The 16,032-nt window shown below is 46.4% G+C and overlaps 1 protein-coding gene across 1 annotated transcript in view; it reads left to right on the top strand.

Moving 5' to 3' along the window:
• Chd6 (chromodomain helicase DNA binding protein 6) overlaps positions 1-15,800 on the top strand; it is a 142,431-nt gene extending 126,631 nt beyond the window's left edge. The window contains exons 34-37 of the mRNA XM_090352378.1: positions 1,282-1,734; positions 4,381-4,572; positions 5,758-5,877; positions 12,495-15,800. Of these exons, the coding sequence (XP_090208504.1) occupies positions 1,282-1,734; positions 4,381-4,572; positions 5,758-5,877; positions 12,495-13,397 (1,668 nt within the window). The 3' untranslated portion in view covers positions 13,398-15,800. The remainder of the gene's footprint in view (positions 1-1,281; positions 1,735-4,380; positions 4,573-5,757; positions 5,878-12,494) is intronic.
• Positions 15,801-16,032: the final 232 nt, after the last annotated feature.

Raw genomic sequence — 16,032 nt, 5'->3', positions numbered from 1 at the left:
TAAAGATGTCTGGACCATAAAACAAAGAACACCAGCCATGGTCAATTCCTCAGTTGAGTCATTCAGCAGATAGGTACTGAGGGGATAGTATATTTGTGTTTTTGAGTGTTTGTTAAGAGATTTCTTACCTAATCTTCTAGGCTACAAAAAAACGAGTTAAAAGTTTTGAAGCAGAGGAGTACATGAAGAAAGCAAGGTTCGGGCTCAGCTGGAGTCTGTGGGTTGTTGTGGGGAATGGGGGTGACATTAGAAAAAAAAGAGAGCCAGAGCTGGGGAAACAAATAGGGATCCAATACATAGAAAGGGTTCTAGACTATTCAGCAGGCAGAGTGGATTTAAAAAAAAGAAGGCACAAACTTGGCAAGGATAACTTGCTGACTAGTAAATGAAGAAGAAAAAGGAAACATTAGAAGGGGTAGCAATGTCTGTTAAGTAATGTCCCTTCTATTTGGCAAATATAATGTAACCCTTCTATTAATTACAATAAAAATATATTAAAAATAAAGAAAAAGGAAACATGAGGAGATAGGTATGCTTTGACTATGACAGAGTACATGTCAGCTGATAAAAATTAGGAAATCAAGGCAGGAGTGAGCATATCTGTCAAAGTGAGTTTGAAACAAATTGTTAGTACCCTGATTCTCAATCGACTGCATATTGAATTATCAGAGGACCTTGGAAACCTGCTGATTATGAATTTAGTCTGGAGTGTAGCCTGAATATTAGAATTTTTTTAACTCCCCAAGTGATTTGATGTACTACTGTTACTGAGAATCCCTGAATCATAACCGAGCAACTTCAAATATAGTCCTAGACTGACATCTAGAAACCTGTTATTCAGCAGTGAATGGATCCTAATTAAATGGGAGGCTGAGATGAGGAGGACTGAGATTCAAGCTCAGCCCAGGCATACATGTAATACCCCTTCTCAACCTGTATCCAGTGCAATAACAGGCACTTGTGTCCTAGCCCCATAGGAGATCAAGATCATCAGGATTGAAAAAGCTCAAGACTCCATCTCAGAGGAAGAAACTGTGTATGGTGGGATATACATGTCATTCTCACTACAACAAGAAGTGTAAAATAAGATTATAGTCTAGGCAAGACCCTCCCTCAATATAGCCTATACAAAAAAGGGCTGACATCATGGCTTCTCAATGGAGTGCCTGCCCATCAAGTATAAGGTCCTGAGTTCAGACTTCCACAGAAATGGGAATGGGTGGAGAAGTGGAAAGAGTGCTCAGTTTCTATGCTAGGTTTACTTCCTTTGTGTATTCCCAGGAGAGCTTTGTACCTCCGGTGTTCACAAAAGATGATCCGAAGCACAGACGTCCCTATGAGTTTGAGGTGGAAAGGGATTCCAAGGCTCGGAGCCTAGAACAGTTCTCCGTCACCCACGGGCACCCTCCCATCGTCCTCAATGGCTGGCATGGGGAATCAGCCATAGACCTCTCCTGCTCGTCAGAGGGGTCCCCGGGAGCCACATCCCCTTTCCCAGTGAGTGCCAGCACCCCTAAGATCGGAGCTATCAGTTCACTTCAAGGAACCCTCGGCATGGACTTGTCTGGGATTCTGCAAGCTGGCCTGATCCACCCCGTGACGGGACAGATTGTCAATGGGAGCCTGAGGAGAGACGATGCAGCCACCAGGAGGCGGAGAGGGCGGCGGAAACCTGTTGAAGGAGGGATGGACCTCATCTTTCTGAAGGAACAGACACTCCAGGCAGGAATCTTGGTGAGTATAGGAGGCCATTGAATAAAATATTAACCTTTCTACACACAAAAAAAAACCAAACGCTTCTTCCTCAGATACCTAGTGTTCTGGTGTATGGCCCTTTTCTCTGTATTTCAATGGCCCTGTGTCCTTTCTTTGGTGCCTTCCATCTTTCTAGAAATCAATAGATACTAACTGATGGATGGCCTTTGATCTGCATTCTGAAGAAACAGAAGCAGTCCAGAGCTCCAGAAGAGCCACTGGAATAGAGGGAGCAAAGCAAGGCTAACAAGAGTAGAGATCCAGGAGGCAGGCCCTACTCCTCTCCTCTGTGAGGGTTCCTGGAGATCACACGCAGACAGTACATTCTAAATTCAGAGGAGACCATTGTAAACAATGGAAGAGGTCAAAAACTGCTTGGCCAAGAGAAACCCAATCCACCTTAGACTTTGCTTAGCCCTTAGAACTATATTTTTGAGTTTCCACTTACCAGATTTTAAGCCCAAAAAGAAGAGTCACAATTCTTATGTTAAAGAATAATAATTATAGGGGCCGGGAGTTTGGCCTAGTGGTTAAAGTGCTTGCCTAGCATGCATGAAGACCCGGGTTCGATTCCTTGGCACCACATACATACAAAAAAGCCGGAAGTGGTGCTGAGGCTCAAGTGGTAGAGCTCTAGCCTTGAGAAAGTCCAAGGACAGTGCTCAGGCCCTGAGCTCAAGCCCAGGACTGGCAAAAAAAAAAAAAAATAATAATAATAATAATTATAGCCAGTGTTTTGTTTTATCTATCTACCAATGTCAGGCACTGTGTTTACTTTTCATGATTGTTCTTTTAGCCACCACCATGTGAAAAATCCTTTTTTTTTTTTTCTTTTTTTTGGCCAATCCTGGGCTTGAGCTCAGGGTCTGAGCACTGTCCTTGGACTTTCTCAAGGCTAGAGCTCTACCACTTGAACCTCAGCACCATTTCTGGCTTTTTTCTATGTATGTGGTACCAAGGAATCGAACCCAGGTCTTCGTGCATGCTAGGCAAGCACTCTACCGCTAGGCCAAATTCCCGGCCTCATCGTCTTTTTTTTTTTTTTTTAAAGAATTTATTAACCTTGATTTTTACATCATATTTCAAATGACGTATTTAACAAACAAGTATCCAAGAAGGGAATCTCTGTATACAATCACTAACACTTAGATTTTAGAACATAATTAAAATTAGGTTGAGGGCTTGTATGTCATAAATACATAATCTATATAATAAAACATTATGTCTATAGAGTCATAAGTTTTTAATTTTTTTTTTAAATTTTTTTAATTTTTATTTTGCCAGTCCTGGGCTTGAGCTCAGGGCCTGAGCACTGTCCTTGGACTCTTTCTCAAGGCTAGAGCTCTACCACTTGAGCCTCAGCACCACTTCCGGCTTTTTTTCTATGTATGTGGTTCCGAGGAATCGAACCCGGGTCTCCATGTATGCTAGGCAAGCACTTTAACCACTAGGCCAAACTCCCGGCCCTATAAGTTTTTATATCTATGTAGTTGTATTTATATTTCCAATACCATGTCCATAGCATTAGGTATGCAAATACTGAGTCCTTGCTCTTGTACTGTTTGGATCTAATAGCCACATATTAAGGATACCATGCGCTTTTTGTTCCTTTGGTCTTGACTTGTCTCACTCAACATGATTTGTTCTAGATTCATCCACTTCTCTGCAAATGCCATTATTTTGTCTTGTCTGTTGGCTATGTAGAATTCCATTGTAGATATATACCACATTTTCTGTATCCATTCATCTGCAGTAGGACATCTGGATTGTTTCCATCACCTGGCTATTGTGAATAGTGCAGAGATGAACGTAGCTGAGTAGGTGTCCTTATCATATCCTGGGTTATGATGTTCAGAGTAGATGCCCGGGAGACGGTGGGATTATAGGGAAGGTCTATTTTCAGTTAAGAGACTGCCACACTGCTTTCCAGAGTGGCTGAACTTGCTTACAATCCCACCAACAGTGCAGTAGGGTTCCTTTTTCTCCACAACCCCATGAGCATCTGTCATTGTCTGAGTTCAAAATCTTGGCCATTCTTATTGGGGTAAGGTGGTATCTTAGGGTTGTTTTTATTTCCATTTCCTTTATGACCATGGATGATGAGCATTTCTCATATGCTTTTCTGCCATTTTAACCTCTTCTTTTGATGACTCTCTTTAGTTCCCTTGCCCATTTAGTGATTGGTTTGTTGGGGTTGGGGGGGATTAGTTTCTTGAGTTCCCTGTCGATACTGGGTCTTACGCAGAAAAATTCGTCTTTTATAGATGAAACCCCTGTAGATAGAATCAGATGAGCAGACCTGAGTACAGCGTTATCTGAGCCAGGAGAGAGCTGTGAACAGGTACTGTGTCACAGAAGCTAGAGTAGGGCCGGCAGCCATAGGACAAAGACATATACTGAATTGGAGCAGCTGGGATGGAAAGTTTGCCAAGTAGGCAGGGAAGAGCACCTAGTATGCAGTGGTGGGTCGGTAGTATGTGAGTGTCCAATTTAAGCACTCCAGCAGTGATAATTGGATAGAAATAGATGGAAAAGTTTGAAGAATACTTTATGTGCTTAACTTTTAGAGACTGGTTTTCATTCTGCTATAACTAAGCTACACATACTTGTCATTCCTTTATTCAGGAAGTCCATGAAGACCCAGGACAGGCCACTCTGAGCACCACACACCCTGAAGGGCCAGGACCTGCTACCTCAGCCCCTGAGCCTACAGGAACAGCCAATAGCCAGGCCGAGAAAGCCATTCCCAGCAAGAGCTTGCTTGACTGGCTGCGGCAGCAAGCCGACTACTCTTTGGACGTTCCTGGATTTGGAGCAGTAAGTGTTGGGTGCTGCCACTTGATTCTTCAGCTAGCTGGCTGCTGACTTAGTGCTGGGAGGTTTTGTGGTTTGGTTTGGTTTGGTTTTTTGTTTCTTTGGGTTTTTTGTCGGTCATGGGTCTTGAACTCTGGGCCTGGGCGCTATCCCTGAGTTCTTCAAGCCCTACCCCTTGAGCCACAGTGCCACTTCCGGTTTTCTAGTAGTTAACTGGAGATAAGAATCTCATGGACTTTAGTGCCCAGGCTGTCTTTGAACTGTGATCCTCAGATCTCAGCCTCCTGAGTAGCTAGGATCACAGGTGTGAGACACTGCGCCCAGCATTAGTGCAGTTTTTTTTAATCAGTGAGTGCTGAGGGAAACCAGAGATTACAGCTGTTTGGGACAAATGTGTGTTGATTGAGAATATCATTTTAAATTTTGGGGGTTTTTTATTTAAATTTTGGCTACATCTTCCAGGGACAGAAATTATAGCTCATGTCAGAATACTGTCCTTAGACATAGAAATGCAAACTATTAAGAAGATAAGCAGTTTAACCTCTCAGATCCCCCCAAAAATGACAGACCAAACAGTATATCATAAGAAGTCCTCAGGCTGCATGAACTTGTACCACTTGATGAAAAAAATTCCAGATTTAATACATTACTGCTCTTTTGGTGAGGGGATAGGAGAGGTTGTATTCTTAGTTTACAGCCATAGCCTTGGGACTTTGCCATCGCATCTGCTGCTTTTGCTCTTGTGTCCTTTTAGTTCCTGAGTGGCTTCCTGAGCCCTGGTATTTTCATCTTGATTTTTCTCTTCTTCCCTACTTATCTGCCATCTACCTTCTCTGCCCTGGGCCTATCTGGTGAATAAGATGCACAGGCAGAATGCACTGGAAAGAAGAGAACTGATTCTCAGGTGCACACCTTCCCAAGCAGAGCCAACAAGATAGGTAGCCCTGGAGAGAGAACCCAAGAAGGAGGCTCCTGGGAAGCTGGGGGGCGGGGGCTCCAGTTGGAAAGCCTAGGGCCCAGCTTGCTGTCATCAGGGTACTTCAAGGAGAAAGCCTAGGTACAGGCTGGTGATGAAGTCCCCTGCAAAGTGCTATCAATGAGAAAAGAGCAAAAACCATTGGAAAGCCTCTCCCTCATCTGAAGACTGCAGCAGAATGTTTTATAATATTGGTCTCCATTGCCTCCTAGAGTTTTTCAGATAAACCAAAGCAGAGGAGACCACGCTGTAAAGAACCTGGAAAATTAGATGTCAGCTCTCTGAGTGGAGAAGAGAGGGTTCCTGCTGTCCCCAAGGAGCCAGGACTGAGGGTAGGAGGAGGGCCACGGGTCTGGGAGCAAGGGGGCATCATCACTGAGCCACCCCTTGCACATCTGAGAGGAAGGCCCCCTGGGAAGCGCTGTGAAGTGGGTCGCTGGTGGCATTTTGGCAGATGGTAAATAGTAGCAGCAGTTCCTGGGCATGGCCGAGTCGGGATGATGCCTATGAGGTACTCGCCTCACCTGTACCTCCTCCACTATTTGAGGCTTCATTTTCTTTTCTTGTTTATAAGTTACCAGAGAGGGAAGGGAGAAGCCTTAACGCTCAACAGCAGTCTGCTTCTAGTGTTTAACAAATGTCATGGAGTATTTTCATTTCTTAGCTAAGTTTTTTTCGATGCCTGCTATTTCAGACATTTCTTCCTAGTGCTTCCTCACTGACAATAAAAAAAGCAGCTGATTCTTGGCGCTGCCCCTTTTTCCTCTTGTAGAATCACAACATTGGAAGAGACTTCAAAACCCTGCAGAACACTTGCCCAGTGTAACGAATCTGAGTTCCTTAAAGTTTACAGATGCTTACAGATTTGGAATACAGAAGTCATAGCCTCCAGGGGGCAGCAGTAGCGTTTCCGCTGACAACAGGGGCAAGTGGCACAGCAGTGAACTTTTAACCGCCCCAGAATGTGTTCTGCCCAGATAGGATCTCCTGAAAATCTCTGTGGGGATATTTGTCCTTTGTAGGCCTGGCTGCTCATGACCCCAAGCTCTCCAGTGCTCTGCCAGCTATCCCTAGGAAGGAGTCCCTTCCTGTAAGATTGCCTGAGTATGACTTCGTACTTCAGCTGGGGAGGACCGCCCACCCTTGTCATTTCCTCCTTGTGCAGAGAGGAGTTGTTATTTAATGTTCCTAAGGAACTTGTCACTGGCTTTGTCTCTTGCCCAACAGCTCCAGACAACTGTTCTTGCCCGCTGCACCAGCTATCTGGAGGGAGGCCCAGACTGGTCCTTCCCAATTCTTGCTTTGTTCTCAGAAAGCATGGTTACCACCCTTTTCTTAAATATGCTTATACTATACAGGCTGATGCTACTTCCGTTTCTATTTTGTCTGTCACCTCGTCTTAGTGAAACGATCAGGTCAGATAAAGACCTTCAACTCGTGTCTTGATCTCTTGGTTTACAGACGTGTTAAAATGATCATAATAATTTCCTCACTTGCCTTTTCATTCCTCTGTACATGTCTAGCCACTTTCCTAATGAGCAAAATTAGCATCCATCACCCTTCTCTGGATGTTCGTTCACTCCTTACCAGGAAAAAAAAAAAAAACATTTCTATGCTGTTCTTGCAAGCCAGCCTCCTCTCCAATGAATCCCCCTCCTTTGTTAGGTAAACAATTTCTGGCCACCTGAACCCCAGGGCTATGTACCTTTTCGAGCCAAGCACTTAGTTCCCTGCCCCTTCCAAGGTCCTCCAGGACTCAAGCCCATTCCAGGGTATGCTTTCCCTCCTTCCCACGTCAGTCTTAGAGAAGACTTATAAAATGGATAGAAATATATTCCTCACAGTTTGAAGGCATAGATGTTCTAAATACTTGCAGACTTGGCATCTGGTGATGAGGGTCGTGCTGCTCACAGACAGCTATTCACAGAGGTGAAGCAAACAAGCACTAATCTATCCCCTCGAGCAGCAGTCTATCTGTGAGTGCACTAATGCATCCGTAAGTGCTTGGCCCCTGGCACACATCACCCCCCCAAAAGCCCTTACCTCCTTATACCCTGCAGAGTAGGATTGCGGCATACAAATTTGGGGAGGATACACTTTCTTCTAGAAACAGATTAAACCGCCACCCAGAATGCCTTTGAGCTTCCATCGACTTCTGCTTTGTGTTCTGTGGTTTGGCTGAGGTCCACTAGACTACATGAAAGACAGTGAGGCTCAGCTTAATAATGCCCAGGACATAGAGGCTGCTCATTAACCACATGTCACATGCACATATTTAATATAGCTTATAGTTGTGAATTGCATAGTATATATTTCTTTTATATGTGTCGTTTGTTTTTTACTGAATTGCCTGACAGCAAATTGCAAATATGACATGTCACTCACTCCTAAATCCCTTAGCATGCTTCTTCCAAGAACATTTCCATACATAATTATCATTATTACTGCACAAGAATATTCATGAGCTCTAGTATCTGTAGTCAGATTTTGCCAGTCATTCCACAAGTGTCCTTACAAGCTGGCTTTTTGTTCTGGTGTGGTTTGCTTTGCTTCACTTTTAGGATTTCTAAGTGAGAAGCCATATACTGCATTTGGTTGCTGGATCATCTCTTCCTTCAGTGACCATACTAAGGTTTCTGGGAAGAGAAGCACGGCTTTGATCAGCAGCACCCTTCTCTCACCCCCACCAAGAGTTTGAGAGTTGGGATAAATGCTATTCTATACTGGTGAGGATGTTCTTGGGTTCGAATGTCCATGCAATCATCTGGAAAGCAGCTTTGCCTCCAGTGTTGCTCATACACGAGGACTCTCCTTCTCCTCGCTCTCTCTGCCCTCTCCTCAGGCCTCCTCTGGAATCAGGGTATAATTACCAGGAGAGAGAGCTGCCAAAGCCCAATTTGGCCGCTGTGTGTGGTCGCTGAGCTGTCGGGAGGGGCACCTGCCTGGCTCGGCAGCAGCTGGGCGGCTAGAGTGACTCTCCTTCACAGGAAGTGATGCAGGCTTCTTCTGCCAGCCCTCCTCTTGTGCTGTAGATGGCAGGGGGGGAGGGGTTGGGCACAAGGCCCTCGTGCTTGCTAGGCAGGCTCTCCATCACTTAAGCCACTTTACCTGCCAGCTTGCCCTGGGCCTTTTTTTTTTTTTTAAGTGGATTATGGGGGTTGAAGTCTGGGCCTGGGCCTGTCCCTGAGCTCTTCAGCTCCACCCTGAGCCTTTTATTGTTGCTCTCCAGACATGAGCAGGAAAGAGGACCAGCCACGCCTTCACAGCAAGCTGTCATTCCTGAGCAGTCCCAGAATTTTCTGTGTGCCTATAGTTCGCAGCAAAGGCAGAGAAAAGATTTTATTTTTTCTTTAACATCCTGGTGCCTAAAGAACACTCTGTGCCGTTAGTTATCAGGGCGGCAAAGGTCCTGTAGGGCCTTAACCAGTCTTAAATAAGTTGTCTAATTCTAGCTGTCCTGACAAGGAACTTAGTTCAAATTATATTAAAGATCTAATTTATAGCAGCTTGTTAGAAAATATGGTGAAGGCATTACTCATCGTGTGCTTGGCTTGTTTTCTTCCTAACAGAGAGATGTCTGAGGTAGAATGTGCCCTTCAGAAAAAGCCTCTCTACCTTTTCCTGCCCTGGGCTATGAGTGGATTGCAAGGAAGAGGTCTTGGTTGGAGAAGTCTTGGAATGGTTTTGTGCTAACCAGAGAAGGTCATGGGGCCTGTAATAATCCAAGATTTTACAGTACAGACAGAGTAGCTGGCCCAGAGCAAGACAGCCTGGGAGTAGCCATTCTTTATCCATGTCCCAGTCTATTGAGCCTTACTGCCTCTCTTTCCAAACAGGAACTAGGATGAGTACTTGCCCACCATACTCAAGGATAAACCAGCTTTGCACATTGCCAGGAGCTGAGGGTGTTAGGAATAAGTATGGTGGCCTGCTCTGTCTCAACCATCTGCACCCCAGAGAAGTCTTATCCCTCAGCTTGGAAAGGGAAGAGAAACAATGTAACTTTTACATAGATTTCTCCAGTTCTGTAATACTGAGCCAGGGCTTAGTTCATAAAGTTTCATAAAGCTTTCTGCCCATAATGAACTGTTTTTTCTTGAGTACTAGTTAAGAAATTGTACGACAAGTTTGGGACTTTAAAAATGTCTGGAGACTCCAAAGACTGAGATGTACCAGGTACCCGTGGCTCACACCTGTAATCCTGGCTACTCGGAGGAGTCTGCCATCTGAGGATTACGGTTCAAAGCCAGCCTGGACAGATAAACACGAGACCATTATCACTAAGTAACCAGCAAAAAAGTAGAAGTGTGGCTCAAGTTGGTAGAGTGCCAACCTTGAGTAAAAAAGCAGAGTAAGAGTAGTAAAAGTTCAAGCCCCAGTACCAGAATACACACACATGCATGCATACACGAAAGTCAGATGCTCGTAACTTCATCCTCCCGTGAATTACAAGTTCTCCGTGAGTGGCTGTGGCGATGGTGCTATTTGGTAAAAGTGTACTGATTGGTTGAGACAACACAGTGGAGACCTGGGATTTCGGTGCCTAACACAAACTCTTGGTTAATGGCAGCCAGTGTTTCTCCTGCTGCTCTTCCTGTCCCAGCAGCCTTGGAGGTGCTCTGTACTCCCCATGGGAAGTGGACACATCCGGTGCTTCTTCTCTTGGAGCCCCCCACATGTGTCCCCACGGCTCCCAGAGGGCCTGGAACCAGTGTCAGCAGCTGACACATGACTGACTAGCCCTTCTTTAAGAGTTCAAGGAGAAGAGAAACCATGGAAACAGTGGAAATGGCCAGAGGTGTGAGTTAACGTTCGCAGTCCCTGGTCTCAACCCTTAGACACCATCCACATTCTCGAGGGCTCCAGGCCCTGTTAATAGGATTTCTCTGTGTGACTCTAGGTAGGATGTGTGTTTCCCTTCTTTCTCTCCCCTGCAAGAGTCTGTTCCAGGAAGGAATACAGCCAGTCCTGCCCACCCCTGGTTCTCAAGAGGCAGGAGGCTGTGAGCCAGTGGAGCTTGGCTGCTCCCTGGCAGACTCCCACTCACTTCAGACTTGCAGAAATAAAGGTCTTGGAAAGGCACCAGATACAGCTCGTTGAGATGGTGGCTTCCTCCATGCCAGGGGCCCAGTGAACTGTCCCACCTTGTGCTGCTCCACATGTGAGCCTGGCAGTGCCCTGTGTCCCCAATGCAAGTCCACCGTCAGCCACTCAGTGTCCTGGCTTCCCCCTCTCAGGATTGAAAGTGTAAATTAATGCAGGCTTTGTAACACGACTACAGGAAGGAGGTAGCAGGCTGTGAGGCCGCCTCACTTCAGTGTGGCTAGAAAGGAGCAGCTGGCCTCCCAGGCCACCAATACAGACAGACTGCTTTATGTTCCTCCTCCCCCCGACAAAAGACAAGACTGCTGGGTAGCACCAGCGTAAGCAGCCTGTCTTAATCCTGTGGATACGAATGACTTGGTAATAACAGCAGGGTCCGAGGAAGACGGCAGAGAGAGAAAGAGGTGCAGAGTTCTCCATGGCTCAGGAAGGAGGCTGAGTCCTGAGGATCACAGTTTGATGCCAGTGCAGGCAGGAAGTCCCTGAGACTGTTACCTCCAATTAACCACCAAAAGGCTAGAAGTGGAGCTGTGGCTCAAGTGGTAAGCGTGCAACCTTGAGCTACAAGCTCAAGGACAGTGCCCAGACCCTGAATTCAAGCCAGCACACAAAAAAGGATGGCGAGTTATACACAGTGGCTCGAGTCTGTAATCCGAGTTACTTTTGAAAGGTAAAGATCAGGGCATCTCCCTTCTAGGCCAGCCTGGACCAAAAGAAGAACATTCACAGGACTCCATCTCAACCAGTGTCTGGTGTGAAGGACAGTTCAGCCCTGCTCGATGCAAGCATGAAGTGAAACCCTATCTCAGAACTAACCCACAGGAAAAGGCCTGGCAGGGTGTAGAACACCTGCTTGGGCAGGTGTGCAGCCTAAGTTCAAACCACATTAACACACACACACACACACACACACACACACACACACACACACACACACACACACACACACACACACACACACACACACACACACACACACACACACACACACACACACACACACACGATTTCCTTTAAGGGAAACCACAGTATCGCTCATTTTGGTGGCATTTACCCAAAGTGCTCAGGAGCCCATCCTGCACCCATCCCATGCATACTCAGTTGTACCCTCGGGGACCTTGAGGCTTAGAGACGTGTGAAGCACGCATGTGGCTGATGAAGAGAGTCCCCAGGGGCTGGAGAATTGTTAAACACTGCACCCCCCGGGCCTGGGCACTGTCCTTAGACACTTTTTGCTCAAGGCTTTGCCACTTGAGCCACCATTTCCAGCCTTTTCTGTATATGTGGTACTGAGGAATCGAACCTAGGGCTTCATACAAGCTAGGTGAGCACTCTACCACTAGGCTACACTCCTGGCCCAGTCGCTGTCCTTTTTAACCGTAGCTGATCTCCAATCCTTAGCATTGCTGGCACGATTTAAACACAGGTTTGTCTCGCCCCAGAACCCTGCTTTTCATATTGTGATTTGCTGCTTCAATGCAAACAAAGTCTCCTGTGTCAGCAGAAAGGCAAATCTGCCATCCATCGAAGTAGTCGCAGCCATCTGTATCTCCGAGTTTAAGAGGTGTCTTGGTGCCAGCCTCCCCTGCAGTCCTGCCATCCTCTCACAGGCGGCACTGCTCTTGCCAGTGAGCCTGTTGGAAGCACTGCTGGCAGTGTCAGGCACCCTGGTCAATTCTGAGCCACCACATGCTCTCAGCCTCGGGGCCTGTGGACAAGACTTCTCCCACCAGGAGCCATTTGTGGAGCTGGGCCCGAGCGGGGCCCGTCCAGAGCCCCCACCACCCCCACCGCCAGCCTTCTTCCGCCTTCTTAGCGTCTTGTATCTTTCTTTGTCCTTTTCCAGGGATTTCTCCCAGAGAACAAGTTTAACCACACCTTGGCGGAGCCTGTGCTTCGAGATGCGGGCTCACGCAGGAGGGGCAGACGGCCACGGACTGATCTCCTGAAAGCGCCCGCCGTCGTGGCAGACTCTCCCTCCGGAATGGGGCCACTGTTCATGAACGGGCTGATTGCCGGCATGGACCTGGTGGGGTTGCAGAACGTGAGAAACATGCCAGGCATCCCCCTCACGGGACTGGTGGGCTTCCCGGCTGGCTTTGCCACCGTGCCCACGGGGGAGGAGGTCAAGAGCACCCTGAGCATGCTGCCCATGATGCTGCCGGGCGTGGCTGCCGTGCCCCAGATGTTTGGTGTTGGGGGACTTCTCAACACACCCATGGCCACCACCTGCTCCTCCACCGCGCCGGCCTCTCTCTCCAGCACAGCGAAAGGTGGGACGGCGGCCACTGAGAAGACGTCGGAGGACAAGCCGAGCGGCCGCGAGGGAAAAACAGACTCCCTAGCCGAGGACAAGCCTGGTCCTCGCCCATTTTCTGATCAGTCCGAACCTGCAATAACTACTAGTAGTCCTGTGGCTTTTAATCCTTTTCTCATCCCGGGAGTGTCTCCCGGACTCATCTACCCATCCATGTTTCTCTCCCCCGGCATGGGCATGGCTCTGCCGGGCATGCAGCAGGCCAGACACTCGGAGATGGCAGGTCTGGAGAGCCAGAAGAGGAAGAAGAAGAAGGCAAAGGGAGACAGCCCCAACCCCAACCCCAACCCAGAGCCCGCTCCCGGGTGCGAGAGGGAGCCAGGCAGTGACCAGAACTGCACCGAGGCCAGCGCCCCTCTGCCCCCAGAGAGAGAACACGTGGCACAGGCTGGGGACGGGGTGCTCAAAGACTCCAGCACCACCACCAACTAGAACTTTTTCATTTAAGAAATTCTTGTGACTTGTAAGTTTCTTATCCCATTAAGGTTTGTTACTTCCCTCACTTCACGTTCACAAGAACCTGTGTTTCCATGAGTAATACGGCCTACCTAGTTTCCTGTCTGAGAACTCTGGTAACAGATGTTCCTAGCTGCAGGGTCTTTCCACTTCATGAGCTGTGTCGTGTGCCTAGTCTAGGAGGCACAGAATTCTCCTTCTGTTACCCAGTGGTTCATTCCAGCAGTCGTAGTCCATACAGTACTTGTGACACGCCCTCCCCTTCTCTTCCAAGCTTCCCACTTCACCTGACGAGGAACGTGGCAAAAGAAAGCTGTCTAGCGGTTGATTGTGGAAGGGACGAAGGACAGAGACATAGCGGGGCTCTCTTTTTCTGTGAGCCGTTCAAATAGGAAGAGTGTAATGAGGAAACAACCAAAAAGCACAGAAAAAGGAAGTGTTGGTGCATTTTTATCAGAATTAAAATATGGCCCTATTTTATGATGACTGAGTAGCATAGTCAGAAGTATATAAACCAATGGCTGAAACACATATGTTGATTTCTTTATGAAAACAGGAACCTTACTGCTAGTAATTTCCCCCTTCATTGTTTTTAGACACCTGCAGAAATACTGGCTGACTAGGCATTATTTTGTGTATCTGGATCATCCCTCTCCCAGCACAAAGATGACGTTTAAGTCCAAGGAAGCTTCACATAGCTTACGTTCCTGCCAGCAGGGGTGGGTGAGGCTTCATACTCCAGAGAGCGCACGCCAGCTCCCAACACAGGACCAGCACTGCTCCGGCCTCATTCTCCCAAGAATGCCCTAGCCATTGACCTGCCTCCCCAGTGGGTTGTAGCTGTGCTTGCCACAGCCTAACAGATGGTATCAGTGGGTGCTATTCTGCGGTCAGTTCTTTAAGGTATGCGCCACCTTTACACTACAACTGTGAAAAGTCTTTTCCTCTCCATTGTTTCTCTGCTCTATTTAGATCTAATGGTTGGCCCAAATTACACACTGTACTTGGCTGATACTCTGTTGCAAGTCTGCAGTATTCTCTCTCCTTGCTTAGTTCTCCATGTTGAGCTAGATGGGGAAAAAAATCTGTCCAACCACACTTCAGCTTCTCACTTCCTTCCACCCCTCACACTGGGCATGGCCCACCCAGTGGGCACGTCACACTGGAGACTTGAACCGAGTTTGCCGCTGAGCACTCTGGGGGCACAGGGCCTGCAGGGCCTGGAAATATGGCAGGTGTTTCACTTTGTGTTGTCACAATTTGCTGTATTTTTCTTTTTCTTTTCTGTTTTTTTCTTTTTTTTTTTTTTTACTGTTTCTGTTACCGTTTTGCTAATTTATCAGAAGGTCCAAATGTTTGACATAATTATTTCAGTTTGCATTATTTATTTATGATGCTTTTGTCATTGTCTTTTATACATTTGGGATTATAAATTATGTAAATGTTAAAATGAGCATCTCAAAGAAGTCTGTTCAATCATGAAAATATGAATCTAAATGTATTTTCAAAACTTGGAATCCCAATTTTATGAGTTGAATATATAAGATAGAAATTTCATAATTGATCCTATAAAGAAGAATCCAGGAATTGAATAAATCCTATTGAATGACATCTCTCTAGTGTAGATGTTCTGTAAGGCTGACAACAGATTTCTTAGAAATGCTGCTTTCTAGTTAACTAACATTGTGTTCAGTTTTGCCTCCAGTGGAAGCAGAAAGGGTTTTTTCAGCTGTTAAATCCTTAAGAAAAAAAAAATCAATATAATTTATTTATGTAAAAAAAATCACTCAATCGATATATTTTTGAACCTTTTAAGTACTAATTTTCTTTTTATCGAGTAGAAAAAAAATGTATTTGCCCTAAATCCTTAAAATACAAATGCTATAAAAATTCCTGTATCTTGAAAGCCTTACTGCACATGAGTATTATAGACAGCCAGCAGAGCCTGGTTTCCTTTGTTGTCCTTGTGTTGTTGTTGTTGTTGTTGTTCTGTATGGAAAAGCTGCTTTCCCAGATCCCACTTACACCCCTAGGAGGTCCCGGGTTCCCTGGGGATCCAAGAGAAGAACCCACCAGCATGCACACTCCTTGTTATATCTGCCGACCTGTATGTTAACTCTCGGGTGTTTAGGCTTCTGTCTGACTGCTGTTGTGACCCTGTCTGCAAAAATGAAACTGACAACTCTGTGGATTATTTGCTCTGTAAGGCGTAAGTGCTGCTTTATGATTATTTTGACATTCCCAAGAGCAAAAGCCAAATTTAAAGTCTCTTCCGCAAACTTGAGGCTCTTCATCTAATTCCATATCACTCACAGCCATAAACTCCTCTTGCCCATTCTCCACCCGTGTCTTACATAATAAATTGTCTGTGGTCTTGATCCTGGATTTAAAAAAAAAAAATTTAAAAGATCTGTATTTGAGGGATTCACTGGCACTTGATGTCTCTGTTGCCTGGGTATTTGATGAATGCATTGTGTGTGCAGATGTAAGGAAGTGTGCTGAGGACTTGCCGAGTGGTCATTCAGTTGTGAGAGCTAACCCTGCCAGCCTCTCAACCTGCCCCCACCCCGGTTAAACAAATGTGCCCTGGACCAGGGATGGCAGCAGGCCA

Source organism: Megascapheus bottae, chromosome 18 (assembly GCF_031878675.1).
Source record: "Megascapheus bottae isolate mThoBot1 chromosome 18, mThoBot2.hap1, whole genome shotgun sequence".
Lineage (NCBI taxonomy): Eukaryota > Metazoa > Chordata > Mammalia > Rodentia > Geomyidae > Megascapheus > Megascapheus bottae.
The sequence above is the reverse complement of the archived record's forward strand: the minus strand, read 5'-3'. Positions and strand labels throughout refer to the sequence as shown.